Here is a 14,887-nt window from a genome sequence, read left to right as displayed (position 1 = left end):
ACGGTATGTCATGTACTGTCAATGCGGACTGGGGACTGAAAGCAGTGACCATAGCGGGGATGTGTGTCTCCTGATCGGCTCCACGTGCGCTACATGCTCAGCTGTTTTCTCTCTCCTTCGACTATGATCTCACTCATCATTTGGTTTCTGTTTTTGAAAGGAGCTCTGAAATACAACAGAGGGGTCATTCGGGACCTTTGTTTTGATTTGTTTAGAACTTTCCTTGTTAGCGTTTGTTTTGTGTACGTTGTGGTTCGGTGGTTGTGCAGGGTTGAGGGGCAGGAGGATTGTAGATTAAGTGTCCAGGCTGGGTTATTGACGTAGCGCTGATACTGTGTGTTCTGTCTCAGTGCCCCAAGAGGAACTCTTCAGCCACCTTCAGTGAGGGTCTAAAGGTCTGCTGGCCTGCACGTACCTGGTAACTGAACGAGAATCGCTGCGTGCTGTTTGGAGAGGCTGCTGTAGTCCCTCAAATCAGGGACGGGCCGCATGGTCACATCTTTTCCCCACTGCAAAAAAGCTTCAGCTCTTCATCAGCAGACATTTCTTCCCATTTTTTCATGCTCATTTTTTAACCCTCAGAAAATGCGGAATTATGACCATGGTGGCTTTCTTATTGAGAATTATTCTGCAAGTTTAAATAAAAAATAAATTTAAGAAAGCACACACAGGGGTTTTTTTTTTTCTTTGTAAATGGCTGTGCAAGTCTTGTGAAGCCCCCGTTTGTATAAAATGTTTGAATGAATGCAAAAAATAAAATGTCTTTTTGTATTCTTTCAGTTTCACCTCTTTAAAATGCTTGGTGTTTAAAATAAAAAATAAAAAAGCTAATTCATACCGCTCTCGTGTGTCACTGCTTTAAACGTATGCAGTATTTACAAAGTAATCTGCTATAATATATGAAAAACAGTATTTAAAAAAATGTGACTCAAGGTCATCTGGATATTCAGACTGACGACATAAGATTGCAAATCTGAAGCAAATGTGTCTCTCTCTCTACCCCCTTCTCTCGCTCTCTCCCTTTCTTCCTCCTCCTCCTCCAGTGAAGCTCGGTAACCAGGAGACGTACAGCAGCTTCACCAGCAGCACCACGGGGAACCCGGGCCTCTCTCCCCTGCCCACGCTGACGGTGGTGCCTCCGCTCGCCCAGATCAAGCAGCCCGTCACGCTGGGCACCATCACGAAGCGCACGGGGTGAGCCAGCCAGCCAGCCAGCCAGCGCACCGAGGGTTAAACCCTGAAGGGGGGCCCGGGGATCCAGTAGCAGCAGGGCTTGTCTTTGGTTCTGAGTCACCTTGCAGGGCTGTTCACTGCGGCGTGTGCAGTGACCACGTACGCACGCCTACGGCTGTAGCAAAACAGCCACAAAAATAATTAGCATAAAATAATACGTATTTTCAAAACAAAATGTTTTGACCAAGTTGCTGTTAATATTCTTGGCACACAGGCACAATATATATATATATATATATATGTATATATATGTATTGTAGTCACTGACACATCCACACCTGCCTCAGCCTCCTAATGGCTTCCTTGATTTTCATTGGCACAACTCTGGTTCTCATTTTGACAAACCCCCTGAAATGGGGTGGCCGTGTATAAAAAGGCTGTAGTTCCTACATGGTGAAACCAAAGTGCATGAAAATATCCTTGAGTAAAAGCTGAGTGTGCATTTTAAACCACATGTAAATATTATATATATACACACACACACACACACATATATATATGTACATAATTGTGGTTTTTCACGGCCAAATAACTACAGAACAAGCCCTACAAATAATTTGTCATTTTGTTCAATTACAGATTTTGTTTTGAAACAGAATACGTGTTTGGATTTGTAAATAAATAATACGTTAGCAGTCTTTTATTTGATATAAACCGCAGCTTAATAAATTCCAAATTCGGTCCAGAGAGATTCTGGTTCTGAACTGTGTATACGAGATAATGGGGTACATGGATAATCTTGCTGGACACATACCTAGCCAAATGCACAGCCTAAGAAAATATTTAGGAACTTGTTCTTTAATATGAGGAATATGACTTAAATCTGCATACCATTCACAAAACAAATTGTATGTATTCACTGACATAATCCATAGCATAGCATCCAGCTCACACGTGTTTTGCAGGTGATGGCAGTGAAACAAGGGATTTGGGGGGTTTTAAGACACAGCTCTCTGAGAGAAAATAATATTTTTAAAGTAATATTTTTTCTAACCTTTCGATAATAATTATCCTATTTCATAGGACTGCCAGCTTTTTTTCTCGGCTGTGGAATTATTTGGTAGACACCAGATGCTGCGTTTGCCAAAAACATTTGTGTGAGTTAGGTTTTTTTTTTTTACTGAATGGATTTTTGAGCTTACGTTTTTTCCCGTTAGATTTGTAAACATGTCTTCTTTTTGTCAACCTTTTTTAAATCACCTGGATGTCTGCGTCTTCGAAAGACAGCGGGGTCATCCTCCGGTGTTCAGACCTGTCTCTTGTGTTTTATTCCGCTGTTCTTTTTTTCAGCTTTTTGGCATTCTGCTTATCCGTCCCGGACCGCGCAGAATTTAGCCTAGCGCACGCGAAACAGCTTGCTGGCTCTGTGCTCCCAGCTCCGCCCCACATCATCCCTTTTTTCTCTTGTTCTGCACTATTAAATGTCCCGTAGCTGTACGCCGCTCCAGTTCTAGGGATGGGTGGGTAATCTATTGTAAAATAGCATATTTACGGTGTCTTTTTTTTGCTGGTATTTGGGTTGTTGGTAGTGTAATTTTTATTTAGGTGTGCATCATTGCGCAGAGGCGGTATGCAGATTGAGTCTGTGTCCTATGACCTTTATGGCTTTGTGGGGCGATATTAAGAACACACAGTGATAGGGAGGACAGAATCGCACGGCACTGTGGAGCTCATGAGCTGTGCATCTGACCTTTTTTTATTCTGTGGATTCTCTGATCTGACCTCTTTATGGCAGTGCTCATGTGAGACATTCACACCAATGCATTTGCTCACAGCGTCAGGCAGCATTCTTCCTCTCCCTCTCGCTCTCTCTATCTCCGTCTCTCTTTCCCTCTCTCAGTGCTGCTCTGTTTTGTTGATTAGCTTTTTTTTTGGCTTGGCCTGTTTTAAAATACATATAGGAAAAATAATATGCATGGTAATGGAGCTATTGAACAGATAACAAACGTAATTCGCAAAATATAAATAAATAAAATAAATAAATAAAACAGTAAAATAATAAAGAGTAATAGTAATTATTATCTTTATGGTAATTGGTAATGATAAAGAAAGTAAATCTCTTTCCTGTTCCCCCACATATTGGCTGTGAGCATTTGTGTGTTAATTTAGTTCTTTTTTCCCGTTGCGCTGCTGCATCTCTGTCCTCATTCTGCCCGGCGGGGCGTTTTGTGACCCGCAAATTAACACGCGCGCTTCCTGCTTACACGCCGGGCCCTGAGAGAGAGCGGGGGAGCAATAGAGAGAGAGAGAGAGAGAGTGTGTGTGAGGGAGTGAGAGAGAGAGCGAGGGAGCAATAGAGAGAGAGAGAGAGAGAGAGAGAGAGAGTGTGAGGGAGTGAGAGAGAGAGTGAGAGAGAGAGTGTTAGGGAGTGAGAGAGAGAGAGTGTGAGGGAGCGAGAGAGAGAGCGAGAGAGTTAGTGAGAGAGAGAGAGAGTGTTAGTGAGTGAGAGAGAGAGTGAGAGAGAGAGTGTTAGGGAGTGAGAGAGAGAGAGTGTGAGGGAGCGAGAGAGAGAGCGAGAGAGTTAGTGAGAGAGAGAGAGAGTGTTAGTGAGTGAGAGAGAGAGTGTGAGGGAGCGAGAGAGAGAGCGAGAGAGAGAGAGCGAGGCCATAACAAAGCCCCCCCCCCCCCCCCCCCCCCCCCCCCCATGTCCTGGAGGTTAAAGCCTGGCTCTGTCCCCCCGCCCCCGGCTGCAGGGCTGAGCCCAGCACATCTGGAGGCCGTCTCCGGCACGCACGCAGAGGACGCGCTGCGTCGGCCATCTGTTCCCTCAGATCCGTCTTCCTCCGCTCGTACCGCCAGCTCCCCGCCGGCACGCCCGGCCCGCTAACGCGCTGCGCTAACGCCGTTTCTATTAGCGCCGCACCCCAAAGCCCTAAAAACCGCCCCCTTCTATTACTGCTGTACCCTAAAAACCGCTCCCCACAGCATGTAGCCGACTGTAGTGTTTAGGGATGTCCGCCGCTGTGGCTGCCCCTGCCCCTGCCCCTGCCCCTGCCTGTGTTTGTGTGTACGGGGGGGCGGGGGGGGTTACGTTACCCTGCGGCTGGCGCTCTGTTTTCACGCAGCCCGTCTGCGCAGGCGCCGCAGTCACACAGCTGAACTTCCACCTGTGTGCGCAGATCCTGGGAGACAGCACGCCATGCAGAGGAACACACCAGCTGCTCAGCGCACACCCGGCTTACCCCACACGCCTCCCCCGCACCCACTGTCAGCACGCTGGCCTGCTAATGCACACACATCCACACGCACACGCCTGCCCATACATCCGCACGCACACACACACACACACACACGCCTGCCCATACATCCGCACGCACACACACACACACACGCACACGCCTGCCCATACATCCGCACGCACACACACACACACACACACACGCCTGCCCATACATCCGCACGCACACACACACACACACGCACACGCCTGCCCATACATCCGCACGCACACACATCCACATGCACACGCCTGCCCATACATCCACACACACACACACACACACGCACACACGCACACACATCCACATGCACACGCCTGCCCATACATCCGCACGCACACACACACACACACGCACACACATCCACATGCACACGCCTGCCCATACATCCACACACACACACGCACACACATCCACACGCACACGCCTGCCCATACATCCACACGCACACACCCGCACACACAGACACACACTGACACGCATGCCCAATACTCATAAACACATTCACACACGCACACACACACACACTCACATACATGCCCATACTGATGTACGCACGCATGCACGCACACACACGCGCACGCACACACACGCGCACACACGCACACACACACATGGATATATGCAAACGAACACATGTGCAGGGACTCATGCTTACTCGATCTCATCTCATTGTTCCTGGAGATTATTTGGCCACGAATTCATGCTGCAAGCCTCCGATTCCGCCTCATCCCAAAGGTGCTCTATTGGATTGAGATGTGGGGACTGTACAGGCAACTGGAGTAAACTGAAGTTACTGTTATGTTTGTGAAACCAGCTTGAGTTGATGCGTGCTTTGTAACATAGTGGATTATCCTGTTGGAAGTATCCCTTTGAAAAAGAGCCTACTGTGGTCATAAACCGATGCACATAGTCAGCAACAATACTTAGGTATGCTATGGCATTCAAACGATACTCAGTTGATATGAAGGGGCCTTATGATTGCCAAGAAAACATAGCTACGGGCGACATAGCTCAGGAGGTAAGACCGATTGTCTGGCAGTCGGAGGGTTGCCGGTTCAAACCCCGCCCTGGGCGTGTCGAAGTGTCCTTGAGCAAGACACCTAACCCCTAACTGCTCTGGCGAATGAGAGGCATCAATTGTAAAGCGCTTTGGATAAAAGCGCTATATAAATGCAGTCCATTTACCATTTAATTTCTTAGCTGATTTTGATGCCTAGCTAGTACGCTGGCACAATTCATGAGCGCGATGCAGAAAGCTAATTGTGTAATGATTATTCTTGAGGACAAACTGAGGCTAAAATCATCCCACTGTCTGCTTTAGGCTTTTCTGTACAGTGCATGTCCTCTAATACCAGTACTGTGGGGGGTTGTGGGTGAGAGTGGTGTGGTTTGGAGAAGAAGTCAAGGCTCCATCCCAATGTTTATAGCACTTATACACCAGTTTGGTTGACATGACAGAACCTACAGCAGCGCTTCCTTTGTGTAGAGATTGAGAGCTCTTACACATCAGATCCACTTCACAGGGCAGCGTCCTGACCACACCATTCAGCAAGGGTTTCGTCTGTGTTTGCGTGTGAGGAGTGGCGTGCGTACTCAGGAGTTCGAGCCGTCAGCCCACATCAAGAGGGGAGACCAGAGAGCGGCGTGGCGCGGACTGGCCAATCAGGAATGGCGAACACACAGGCAGTCATAATAACAGTAGTGCTGGTGCAATGGTAAAACTTACGATTACTAACGCAATCGCGAATGTGATTACGAATTACGAATGTGGTTCGAAGGCTTCGCGATGCAGGTGTCGATGAGACTCATCTGTGTGTCGATGAGACTCATCTGCGCCTGCGTCTGCGTGCGTCGCGTTCAGACGCACTTCATTTGTCAGTGCTAAAGTCCTGCTGAAACGCATGCGCTGTGCTGCGCGTGTACAGTGCTACGACAGTGCGCCGAAATTTAAAAAATGACCATCAAAAAAAAAAAAACAGAAAAAGGAAATCCGCACGAAAACGCTGGCAGCAATAGGACTGAAACGGGGACTAATGCTGCTGGAAGTTGAGGGCAATCCCTTCGACTCCGCAGTGCGGAGATTAGCGCAACACAGGAAGCAATCGGCTCTTCGGCCATTGTCTCATGACGGGATAATAAGTGTGGAAATAGTTTTAAGAGCCGCGGGTGTGCTGGGGGGGAGATGGGGCTTGGGTCGCTGTGTGAAATGCCACACGCTAAATCATTTGCGCCAGTCGCCACGTTTATAAATGCGACGGCTTTGAAACGAGGCCGACTGTGAGGAGACACGACGACGTCGCACTGGATGTTTTTTTGGCGATTAAAGTTTTTTAAAAGTATTCTCGCTCCCTTTCGCTGTACCGAGCCCTCCCCTGCTAGCTGGAGTTTCTTCTAGAAATTACTTAGAGGCTTTGTTGACGAGCTTGAGCCCAGCCCCGTAAGGCCGCTGTCTGACCCGCGAAATAAGAAAGCGGGTCAGAGCCTGGTCAGGGAGTGGGCGGAGCTTGTGTATGGGGCTTGAGGCTTGAGGACAGGGTCTGATGTCACCCTGTGCGTTCGGTCCGGTCCTGTGTTTGAGTCTCCCTCTGTTAACGTTGCCAGTGCTGTCGGCGGCAGTGTGTATTGGACCCTGTCTACGCTGCAGGCCATTGCTTTTTACCTGAGGTGAGGACGCCTGTGTGACTTATAGTGTCACCTGTGTGACGCAGTAGCACAGATGGGTGGGGCTAACAACATCAGTGTTTCAGGGCTGCACTGGCCGTATAATGAATAAAGCCATATTATCTCACATGTTCAGTGATTGCACTTTCTGGTGTTTTAGAAATGACTTCTGTGTCTGACCAAACTATCCCAATTTACCCTTCAAACTGAATAATATTTAACATTCTCTTTCAGTGAAGGTTTTATGGTTCTACCACTGGAGGCAGTATTCAGCTAATAGCACTGCTTGTTTTTTTTTTTATTTTGTCAGTAGCACATCTGCAGTTAAACTGAATATTTTGCTGGAATGATTCACCTGTGTTGTTCTGTTAAATTCAGTTTTGAATTGAAACAGCACAACACTGCCATACCACTGAGGTTTCACAATAAATAATCACTTTTCCCCAGAAGGCACTGAATTCCAGATCACTCCCCATTATTGCTATAATTTAAGCTAGCTGTAACGTCAACTGTACACAAGCTATGTGCAGGACTGTGCTTATCACTAGGGTCGGAAACTTTTGGTAAACTCATGAATAGACTCGCACAGCAGTTAACAAGCAGCAAGAGTTGGAATATAAAACCAAAGAAAAGTGCTTTATTGGAGGTTCTAGATATTTTCTAGTCAGCCTTAATACTGAGGCCTAGCATCTTTATAACCACAATACAGTCTGTTGCTTTGAGCAACTTGTGTTTTTGTCTGGTTTTAAGGTTCTTGTATACGTTTTTACATTAATTTCACTGAACTTACAATTCAGATGGTTGTGAGAGAGCCAAAAAAAAGTCTCTTGGTTAAATGTGTTGAGGACAAAGGGCACTGTGGTTAGATTGATCTGGACCTAAGTGTCTGTCTGGCTTTTTCCATACTTCTGTTTTCCTTTTCATTATAACATTCTAACTTTTCTTCGAAGACCAAAGTGTGACTCATAAAGACAGTAGCCTTAGTTTGCCCTCACCCTTTAAAACTTGTGGAACGCACACTCTTTCACTAACACATTTATCTTGGTAACGAAAGTGAATGGAAATAAAGAGCACTGCATTTTTCTGTTTTCCCAACCCAATTTACACTTGGGTGCTCACACCGTCTAGGAAGAGAATGCAGAGAACTCATTTTCCCAGAAATTATATCATTATTGTTCTTTCTCACAGGAACTGCCTTTTACCATTTTTTTTTTGCCTTTCCGTTTTCAGTTGAAAGTGAAATGTTTTTAGTTCCTTAAAATTTACTACCAGTCGACCCTCCAAAATAAACATGCTCTGTGTGTCATGTGCTGTTACACATTAACAAATGTTTGCAAAGTGCAAATGTTTTATTTTAGCTGTATGAACAACTGATTGAATAATAACAGATTTTCAATCTATTTCTGTGTATCTCTCTTCCTTCATGAAGACCCTACCTCTTTGGGGCAGGATGTTTTTCCATTAAAACTCCGTGGTGAGTTTTTTTTCCAGTTCACTCCCAGCATGCAATGCTTTGTCCTCGCTTCAGCAAACCACTACATTCATCCTTTCTTCAGTATTTTGAGCTTATTTGGTCTGTTTTGTTCTGGCATCCATGAGTGAACACCATGGAAATGCTTTATTTTTTTATTTGCATGCATTTCCTCTCATTATGTTGGTGACAGTTCCAGCTCTTTAATGTTATTCTCTTGTCAGAGTACCAAAGTCATTCTGTTCATTGTTTATTTAAATAGAATATTTCAGTGATTGCAAGTTGTAATTGGATGTACATGTTGTATTGTGATACTTGTGGGGTGCATTGCTAAATAACTTTTATCACTGTCATGACAGACTTGGGTTTACAGTAATTTAATAAACTATATGTTTGGTTTTAATTTGTATGGGAATTCCATTTTCTTAAAAGCATTTTTAGCTTAGCGTTTTTAATCGCCCTTGCCCCTGTGTGAGAACGCACCTTTTCGATGTGAAAACGCAGGTTTTGCTGGGTCACGGCACCGCGCGTGTCCCAGAAGCGCCGGGACCCGGGGTCGCTCGGGACGGGACGTTGGGCCAGCGGCCTGCTCTCGCGGTTTTCGTTGAGCGGTGCTTTGGATGAGCGAGCGGGGGTGGCCCTCCGCCATCCTGTGTCGCCCTTGTCCTCGCTCGAGCACAAACGCTGTTTGTTTAAGAGCAACATCGCTGCGCGCTCGAGATTCACGTTGTTTTCATTATGATTTCGCAGCCTGCGGTGACGTCTTTGGCGGCGTCACTGAAGTACGTTTTTGTGTGTACGCAGCGCTCTCCGGGCCACACTCAGACATGCCCGTCTGGACCGTTTGCGCTGCCTTTAATGTGGCTCTGGAGATCCATTGTTTCTTGCTCTTTAATTTAATGTGACAATTTTATAATCCGTATGGTTAATAAGCGTAATGAGAAACTAGCCTTTTTACGACCGCAGAAAAATCCCACGAAGTTCCACCGAATGTTAACAGAGAGTACAAAGAGGGGGGAGAAGAAAAAAAAAACTTTTTAAGATGCGGCATAAATCCCAAAAAGTATACATTTAGTTTGGAAGCGTGGATTTGTGGAGGCTGTAATAGCGAAAGTTGGGGTGAAAAAAGATCCTTTTCTTTGATGATCAAAAAGTTCTTAGAAACTTTAAGCTCTTACGAAATGAATAATCATTCTTAAAAACAAACAGGAAAGTATCTTCATTAAACCGTGCGCATATCTGGTAATAAATTTCAGCGAGGGCACGTTTTCTGATAAGTAACTCCCTGCTTTCATCTTCCGTGAAAACAATTTTATTAATGTTCATCTTCTTTTTGTCTCTTAAAAAAAAGCATACACCGCAGACAATGTATCGCTTTCAGCGAGGACATTAACGTTATCCTTGGTAAAGAGATCCAGCGCAGTTGACCTCTTTCACTACTCCGGGGGAGTGACGCTAAGTTCCTGGCCCTACTTCTTTGTGTAATAAGACGCTTACAGCCTTTTAAAAGAAATCCCATTATGACAGAATCACTTATGTATAAATGATTGAGTATTTCAGTTAAATTAGTTTTTCTTTTTCTCTTCTCTGTTCCGTCATTTTCTTGAGTTTCCCGTGTTGACACACTGTGCAGAATGAAGTGCGTGTGTTTCTCTTCACGTGCAGGGAAGAATCGAAGCTTGGGTTTCCTCTTCCTCTGTGGCTCTGTGGAGAACATTTGACATTTTTAATTGAAGTTAAACCCCACAATCCCCCGTAAATGTTCCATTATTCTATACGAGGATTTGACTTTACGGGCATTCGTTATTATCGTAAAAAAAAAAAAGTTTTTAAAAACAGGTACTTTGCTGCACGCCATTGCTTTTTTCCTGTTATTAATTGCGATCATTTTTTAGTTTAAACTGCCTTTTCCCCAGATGTTATCGTCCCATATTAATGGGAAGTGGAAAGCAGATATAGTGATATGCAATTTTCATATTTTATTCCTTAAATTTTCTCCTTTTTACCCAGGTGGCTTTTCACTAGACCGCAATTGTGCCTTTCTACGAGTACATTATTAACTGCTGCTCTAAACTGCATGACAAGCCACGAAACTGGTTATTTGTAATAAAAACACACAGATAAGTATGTTTCACAGTGCAATTACAGTATGATGAGGTGTAAGGAGAAAAGGTTGCTTTCCTGAGTTAATAGCTAATGCAGAGCTGGACTGTTTGTACAGGAATCTGCTCCAGAATAACTGTCATTAATGTATGGCTCACATGCACTGTTTTGGAATGGCTCCAGTGAAATAATGATTATGACACAGAGGGATTTCTCCCCATACTAAAGCCTTTTGAGGCTGGTATTACAGCGGCTCAATTGATATGTACCGGTATATATATTAAGCATATGGTGAATAGCTTTAGCCCGGCTGTATTTGTGCATTGCTGCTCGAATGCTTTCGGGTGTCTTGACAGCAGCCAGCTTAAATGAATTTATTTACTGCAAACTCAAGCTAAACTTAAGCCTATCGCTTCCACCATGGAAATGCACACAGGGGCTACAGGGCCGCAGTCCATTGATGGAAAACCTCACAGATTGAACTGTTTCGTTGAGAAAAAGAGATTTTGCTCTGTCAAGTGACTTGATTGTTAACTTGAAGGTGAATAATGACAGACAAGCAGTTTGTTGGTCTTCACTAAATGCTGCTGCTGTTCATGCATCAAATGCTTTAGCTGCTGTACAGTAGCATTCTCGTTCAATTGTTTTGTACTTCAGATTTTTAAAAATAAATACTGTTCCTAATTTTATTTTTTTTAAATATTAGCCAATTATTAATGGTTTTTGAGAACCACTCGTGGTTGAGTGAGTTGTGTACACTCCCCTAAGTCAGTGACGACTTTTCACTCCAGAAGCTGCACAGTGTACCACAGGAGAGCTAGCGCCTGTTGGAGGATAGCCGCATGGCTCGCTGATGACAGTTGGTAACCTGCAAAAGTTTTGTGAGCAGGTAGGGGGCGCATCTGCCGCAGTAACCTAGGAAACGCAGGCTGACTCCAGCGACTGGAGTTCATGCTGTGCAGGCAGCATGAATTTGCGTTTTGCCTTTTATGACCTTGTGAGCTTTGGTTTCCATTATGATATAAACTGGTGGTGTGTTGGTAGAGGTCACAGTTCATTTGTCAGACTACGTCTGGGTAGAAACGTCGGCACTTTCTGGTCCCTTTTGTGAGACCGAAAAGAAAGCAACAATTTTCAACAACAAATTCAACCTTTTTTGCTCTTAATGCATCCCAAAGTGGCTCGTCCTCTCTGACGTGCGGCCATGTTTATTACCGTAACCGAGCTCTCGTAGAGAGGTTTGGGGAAACTTAACGCGAGTGTTCAAACTCGGTTTCGGGTTCCAGGGCGGAGCGTGAGACTGCAGTCGCAGTGGTGGATCGGGACCGAAGGCGTCCGGTTCAGGCTTAAGGCTGGATGGAGCAGAGCATCATGGGAAGGGGCCCGGGACATGTAAAGCGGGATCAGGGGGAAGCTGTCAGCCCAGCCGGGGTGGCAGTGCCAGAATCCAGGCCAGATCTGCTGTATTACATTAAGCTGCTGTGGTCTCCCTTCATTTTTCTGTTGTTTTTTTTCCTCTCCCTCTCTCTCTCTCTCTCTCTCTCTCTCCCCCTCCTTCTCTCTCTCTCAGTGGTGTTTGGATTTTCCTCGTCATAAGTGGTTTTGCATCGTAATTTGTAGCTGGACTTACCGCTTTATGTGTTCCATAAAATGTAACGGGTAAGCTGTGTTATTTCTGGAGCCGCTATTCAAAAGATCTCGGTCCAAAAACAACACGGGACAGGAAAAAAAAAAGGCTTTTCTTTTTTGTGCCGCTTGGATCGCTGTGTGGTGTAGTGTGTCAGAGTGAGACATTATTTAAATTAATGTTAACCTATTCTGGAACCTGGAGTCCACCCCCTCCCCTGGTTATTGAATCCAGGTGACCACAAGCTTTCAGGGTTAACAGTACAAAGTAAGGGTCCGTCAGTAATTTACGGATTAAATAGCTTTCAGGGTTAACGGTATAAAGCGAGGGTCCATCAGTAATTTACGGATTAAATAAACCCCTCTTCCCCCCAAAAAGGTCTTTCATTGAACTCCCACACAATGAAACTGGTAATCACATTCGGTTTCTCCAAGCCTCAAACTGCATCAAAAGTTTTATAGCCTTTTTTTTTTTTTTTTTGAATCCCCAGATTTTTTCTTTTCGCCTTCTCCTCTTTCTTCTTCGTCTTTACTTCTTCTTGTCCCGCTTCCCTCTCTTCTCCTCGTTCTCCTCCTTCCCCTTCTTCTCCTCCTCCTCCTCCTCCTCATCTGGAGTGGGGGAGTGTATTATTGAAAGAACAAGGGCATGTGAAGTTCTTCCTATCAAGGATACTCTAACCCCTATCTCCTTCATATCAGCAGTGCTTTGATATGTGAATGTAATTTAGGAAATTGAAAGAAAGAGGAAGTGGTGTGTTGCACTTACTGAACTCTCCACATCCTGTTTTAGCCTGGAGTGTTTGGTTAGCGCTGTGTCTCCTGGCCTGGCTGCAGGAGAGCGGGGAGGGGGGGAGGGGAACGGGGGGGAACGGGGGAGTGCTCGTGAGAGAAAGCAGCCTCCTGACAAGCCGCTATCTCCTCATCTCACCACATGGCGGGGGCTTTACAGTAGACATTTGGCTGTCTGGACCGGCCCCTCCTTCCAACGCTAATAAATACGAGCCAGCGACTCTTGCTCTTGGATTTTGCCAAAACATCCCTCAGAATAGCGACAGCTGAGCAAAGATATCGGATCCCCCCCGCCCCGCGTCCGGGGAGCAGCTCGAGGTCCCGGTGACAGCTTAAAGGGAAGCCGGGGAGCGGAGAGTTCGGTGCATCGCCGGGTCACTCCACACCTGTCCCCGGGCCGGGCCCGAGCGGGGGGGTGGGGGGAGGAGCCGGCCCCCCGCTCGACGGCACCAAGCGTTGACGCGCGGGTTCCGACGCCGAGCTTCGTCGCGCGGAATTAGCGGCCGGAGACCGCGAAGGCGGAGCGGCGTGGGCTCGCGTTTCCCCCCGTTCCCGAGGAGGAGAAAGCGATACGTAGGAATTTCGCCCGATGATGCAATGCTTCGCATCTATGCTTTTGCGTAGTTACAAAAGGAGGGATTTTGGGGGGGTTGTAAACCCTGATCCGTAGGGTGTGTGTATGCGCCACTTTCGTTCGTCGGTGGGTTATTTTTAATTCGGCGTGCGCTTTGGCGGGAGCCGGGGCGGACCGTGACCCCGCTCTGCCGAGCCGTGTCCCCTCCCCCCCCCCCCGGCCCCCCTCTGGGGAGCGGTTGTGTCATACCGTATTTCCAATTTCAAATCCACTTTCATGGCTCGAATGTGAAAGGCGGGGTTTTTTTTTTCCAGTCTGGACATGTTCTGCACCGGACAGTAATACCAGCCTGCTACTGTTCCGCGATCAATTCCATATGGGCCCCAATCACAGCAAAGAGCCTTTTTGTGTATCGGGTTTCATAAAAAAAAAAAAAAAAAAAAAAGGGATTCTGGCATGTACAATGACCCGATATGATTTTAAAAGGCGTAGAGTGAGACTCAGAAGCTATGGAGAGGGTAGCATGTGGTACGTTTGAGTTAACGAAATTGAGTCGCGCACACACTCAAAAGGTTAAGTAAGCTATTGAGCGGCGTAAATGATGTGCAGAAAATAGAGAAAAGGGACTGGACTCAAATCAGCTCAATAAGTCCACTTCTAGCAAATTACAGTACAATCACATTATCATTGAATATGCAACATTCTTAAAACTCACTGTTTGGCTGAAAACTGAACATACAGTCACCAGCATAAGTTTTTGAACCCTTTGGAACTACCTGAATTTCTGCAGTAATTACTCATTTAATGTGGTCCGATCTTCATGTACAGTAAGTCACAATAATAGACAAACGCATTCTGCTTAAACTAGTAACACACAATTAATTGCACTTATCATGTCATTATTGAACACATTGTCTAGAAATTCACAGTTCAGGCTGGAAAAAGTTTGTGAACCCTTGTATCTAGTAACAGGTAGGACCTCTTTAGCAGCAATAACCTCCACCAAATGTTTCCTATAGCTGCCGATCAGACTTGCGAAATGGTTATTAGGAATTTTAGACCATTCTTCCTTATAAAACTGCTTCAGTTCATTGATACTTCTCAAATTTCTTGCAGGTCATGCCACATTTCAATTGGGTTACAGTCTGGACTCTGACTTGGCCATTCCAAAACATTAATTTTCTTTGGTTTTAAACCATTCTGTTGTTG

General features: G+C 45.7%; 1 protein-coding gene across 1 annotated transcript in view; it reads left to right on the top strand.

The window, feature by feature from the left end:
- The window catches only part of LOC118235834 (breast carcinoma-amplified sequence 3-like), a 173,661-nt gene that overhangs the window by 68,813 nt on the left and 89,961 nt on the right, over positions 1-14,887 (top strand). The window contains exons 16-17 of the mRNA XM_035433682.1: positions 1,044-1,194; positions 8,545-8,589. Coding sequence (XP_035289573.1) covers positions 1,044-1,194; positions 8,545-8,589 — 196 coding nt within the window. The remainder of the gene's footprint in view (positions 1-1,043; positions 1,195-8,544; positions 8,590-14,887) is intronic.

Source organism: Anguilla anguilla, chromosome 9 (genome assembly GCF_013347855.1).
Source record: "Anguilla anguilla isolate fAngAng1 chromosome 9, fAngAng1.pri, whole genome shotgun sequence".
Taxonomy (NCBI): domain Eukaryota; kingdom Metazoa; phylum Chordata; class Actinopteri; order Anguilliformes; family Anguillidae; genus Anguilla; species Anguilla anguilla.
This window is presented reverse-complemented; position numbering and strand designations above follow the sequence as displayed.